Consider the following 4,394-nt stretch of genomic DNA (forward strand, 5'->3'; position numbering starts at 1 on the left):
AAGGTAAACAAAAATGAGTTATTTCAGATGAACATGTCTTAAGGATATGTAGACCATGGAGGTGATTCTTAATCCCCCCCCCCCCCCCCCCCCCCCCAAAACCAAAATAAAAAAGGAAACCCTAGGAAAAGAAGTTACAAAGCCTATCTGGCTTAAACTTAACTGTTTCTCTTATTTTATTATATTTTTCTATCAAACAGATGGGACAATAATCAAAATAGGATTTGTTGGTCCTTGATGTGTGTTTTGGTGTGTCTTTTATTTCTTATATATTTGATCTATAGCTTGATTTTGTTTTTCCGAAGAGTGTGTGACATTGTTTTGATACATAATATTTGTAGTATGATCTCATTTTATGTCGCTTTTAAACTACATTGCCAGGACAATGTTGAACAGTTTCCTGGGAGGGCATCTGTGGAGGAAAGAGATAACAAAAGTGTGAATTCTGTTAGTAGAATAGAAGAACAAGAAGTTGATGGCTCTCGTCTAGTTGCTAGTCAGAGTTCAAAAGTGAACAGCATTAAGGTAAATAATGAAATCCTTGCTCAAATATATGCTTCCTCACCACTTTTTAATTAGATGATCAACTTTGTGCGTCAGTTCTGCTTATTTTGGTCTTTGAGAGTGCAAGTTTTCTTATTCTAGTTAGACAATTTTCCTATTAATTAGTAAAGTGCTAAACGGTCTGAACGAAAACCACCTTGAGAATCTTTTTTTTTTTTTTTTTTGTGATAGGTAGATAAAATGGGAGGGGGAGGTGGGATTCAAACCACAGATATAGGGCATCATAAAAGATGTCATTATCACTGGATTTGGTACTAACCCCCCCCCCCCACCCATCTTTCTTTTCCTTATTTACTTCAAGGGTCTACCATCTCTTCCATTCTTGCATCATCGACAAACTGTAATTTGGAAACCATTTTAAAATTCCCATTACTTGAGACACTTTCTTATTTCTGGGTAGGATTTTTTATTATTATTATTGGTATTTCTGATTACCATTTGCTCGTGAGTTGTGACAGTATTTAACTAATCTTAAACTACATTTCCTAATAATCATTGCCTCCCTGTCTGTTTCTCAGCCCACTTTCATTGCTTACAAGGCAGGCATTAGCTCTCCTAAACTTGCTTTATTTTGGAAGATTAACTTTTAACCTGTTCTCTCTATCATTTTCTTTTCTCAGAAAAATCACAGAACAGGAAAGCAAGAGCTGATGAAGTCAGTGCAAGAGCTTGCTTCTCAAGCAGCTTCTCGAGCCAAGGCTGAAGCTGCAAAAAACATCACACCACCAAAGTCGGCTTATCAATTTGAGGCTTCTTGGCGGGAACTCTCTGATGACCATGCTCTCCAGGCTCGTTTATTGAAGGTAAGCAACAGTGGTTTTTTGTGATTTTTAGTACTAGAGAGATTCATGTTTCTGTTATCACATTTAAATACACTAATAGCAATATAGATTGCTAAGCATGAAAGATTGATTTATATTTATAGGCATAGTCCCTTTCTATGGACATAATTGTTGGTTGATGTACACAATGCCTGATAGACCTAAAGTTCCTCTTTGGATAGCCCCCATGTATAAACTAATCAATTGATTGGTAGCATCTGCTGACCTGATCTTTTAATGCTAGAGACTATTCCAAGAGGTTTTCACATTCATACGTGGTAAAACAGCCAGGAAATTTTCCTGGCCTTTTTGTCCGAGTTACAATACTCATGCTTTCTTTTATGCTATTTTTCCTGTTTCAGTTATTTCGATGATGTTGCCACTAATAGTTGTTATTTTTTCTTTATTAGGCTGTATCTCCAACTGCATTGCCACAGATATTCAAAAATGCTTTGTCTGCTTCCCTACTAGTTGACATTATTAAATGTGTTGCCACCTTTTTCACGTAAGTATATATCTATGAATGTCTTTTTCCAGATTGTGTAATTTCTTGTTTGTGCTCCATATAGTGCTTAATGCCCTTGTGCTTTATACTTTTGGCAGTGAAGAAATGGATCTGGCTATCAGATACATAGAAAACTTAACCAATGTCTCAAGATTTGACTTGCTCATCATGTGCCTTTCATCTACAGATAGAGATGGTAATATACATGAGCAAGCTTTTACAGTTTCTAATAAATATACTGTGATTATTTGTCATTTATTTTATGTTTTTAGCATATCAAGTTTTATCCTACAGTGCTTTTTAGCTTTCATGTTATTTGAGTGCAAGTTGTTAAGATTTTCATGTTATTTGAATGCAAATTTATAAAGGCATCTCGAGCCTCACTTCGAACTGGTGGAGTCACCATGGGGACATGGGTTTGGTTGAGTGCTTTTCATTGCGTTAGCCTGCATGGTTGGACCACCCCCAATGTATGGTAGAAACAGCAGGTACAAGAAACGAGTTGGTATATCTGAAATTATGTCAGTTCCAGGCTTCCAGCTAAGGGCCAAAGTCTATATTAATGTATACAAATTATGCCATAGTCTAGGACTAACAAAAGGTAAAATCTTGCAGGATATATCTTAGACCATGGATGGGTAATAATAAGTCACTGCCTTTCTGATCATTAACCTTTAGGATACAAATTCCTCGAAAGCTTGAGCTCCTTTTTTTGCCCTGCATGCAAATAAGGAGAGAAGGGAGAAAGGGGGGTGCTCTTCTAAATTTGTCCAGTAAAAAAATATGATTCTGACCTTATTGAGAAGGCAAGAGTTAGCATCCACTGGGTATATTAGGAAATCTCAAAATCTATTCATCTAGGGTGCTGATCTTTGTTGAGCTATGAATGCATAAATGTACTCATATTCTGGATCTGATTAGATATTTAGATGTGTATGTGTTCTATGTGGAAATATAAATAGAATGGACACATGGTGAGAAGTTTATATGGTTAAGAATCTCTGTGATTTTCATTGACAAGTGAGTCTGTGCAGCTAAAGTTTGTGAGGATTTAAAGGCTATTGTGCTTAAAAGGATAATTAGATACACATTGTTGTTGGTTCTCTACAAAATTATATTCCTTGTTGCAAAAGAGTGAAACTAAAGTAAATTTCTGATCTGCGTTCTGGTGTTTAAATTTTCCATGGATTAAGTTTAGTTCTTTTGTTAATACTGAATCATTTTCTGAACAGATCTCCACAAGATTTGGGATGAAGTATTTTGTAGCGAGGCAACGCCAATTGAGTATGCGGAGATGCTTGATAAACTTCGTTCAAGATATTGCCTCAACCGGTGACAGGCATGTTCTAAAAGAGATCTTAGGGATGGTCTTTGTGCTATCACATTTTCATTTTTTGTCCTCAGCCATCATAATCCTAAATCACTTAATTAAATGTTGAAATAGTGGTCCGACCTTCATAAAAACAATCCATGAAGGTCTGAAATATGTTCTTTTTCATCTGGTTTGTTTACATGATCCCTTCAGGTCACGGCTATGATCCATTGATCCGAGTTTGTGCATGTGTACATAGGTAATTGATTTTGATGACATATTAAGCCTTGATATTACAATCTCCATTATCTTATCCATTATTACAATAATTATCATTGGGATCCAAATTTTGAGAATATTGACTTTAAAGACATATTTAATCAATCAATATAGTAGGAAATTCTGTCATGTGGTACACTTTTTGAAAAGAAAATTGAAATACTCTCTAGCATCACGTTAAAAATCAGAGAAAAAGGTTATAATTATGAAAAAAAATGAAAAGACATCCTAAAATAATTTTTTAATAATCTATGAATGGTGACCTTAATTATATTATCAATTGAAAAGTAGGTGTTAACAAAACTTAAATATAAAATATTAATTGGTTTCTCAAAAGAAAAATATTAACTAGTAATTTTGTACTTCAAAAAAATGAAAAATGGCTTCAATTAAAAAAGTTGTAATATAGAAAATTAAATAAATATTATTTGAATGATATTAAACAAAAAAAATAAGTACATATTTTTCCCTTAAACTATATGCAGCCAATCTTGGTGAAAAGTTTCAATTAAAGTTGGTGAAAACATCAACCATAAAATAATATAATCATGCAAAAATTTATAATTTTACATAAATACAATTCGCAGTCTCTTTTCAAGATAACAAGATAAAAAAATTTATTGGTAAATAGTGAATAGGAAGAGATGTGGATTGAGCAAAAAACATAAAATACCACAAAAGATACCATTACAACTAAACTTATCACTTGAACCCCACCTCCTTCATACAACTTAGTACTTAAAACATATATCAATTCACAAGTTTCAAGTTTCAATTTATTAATATGTCTTACTATTATATTTTCTAGATAAAGAGGTCAGTGAACATGATAGTAAACACACCAAACAAATTAATTATAAAATATTCGTCTTTTTGATAATAATGAAGTGGGGCAATATATATACCTTACATG

General features: G+C 33.5%; 1 protein-coding gene across 1 annotated transcript; it reads left to right on the forward strand.

The window, feature by feature from the left end:
• Window positions 1–167: 167 nt before the first annotated feature.
• Window positions 168–3,531, forward strand: LOC115979578. The gene is made up of 5 exons (XM_031101631.1): window positions 168–525; window positions 1,185–1,367; window positions 1,796–1,890; window positions 1,989–2,086; window positions 3,123–3,531. The coding sequence occupies exons 1-5, from the start codon at window positions 238–240 to the stop codon at window positions 3,224–3,226; spliced, it is 768 nt and encodes a 255-aa protein (XP_030957491.1). The 5' UTR covers window positions 168–237; the 3' UTR covers window positions 3,227–3,531.
• The last annotated feature ends 863 nt before the right edge of the window (window positions 3,532–4,394 follow it).

The sequence above is a fragment of the Quercus lobata genome, chromosome 3 (assembly GCF_001633185.2).
Source record: "Quercus lobata isolate SW786 chromosome 3, ValleyOak3.0 Primary Assembly, whole genome shotgun sequence".
Taxonomy (NCBI): domain Eukaryota; kingdom Viridiplantae; phylum Streptophyta; class Magnoliopsida; order Fagales; family Fagaceae; genus Quercus; species Quercus lobata.

Coding starts and splice junctions, on each gene's coding strand:
- LOC115979578 (XM_031101631.1), top strand. CDS start 238: ATGTGTGTTTTGGTGTGTCTTTTATTTCTTATATATTTGATCTATAGC. Junction 1,368..1,795: donor TCCAGGCTCGTTTATTGAAG/GTAAGCAACAGT, acceptor TTTCTTTATTAG/GCTGTATCTCCAACTGCATT. Junction 2,087..3,122: donor TTCATCTACAGATAGAGATG/GTAATATACATG, acceptor TTTTCTGAACAG/ATCTCCACAAGATTTGGGAT.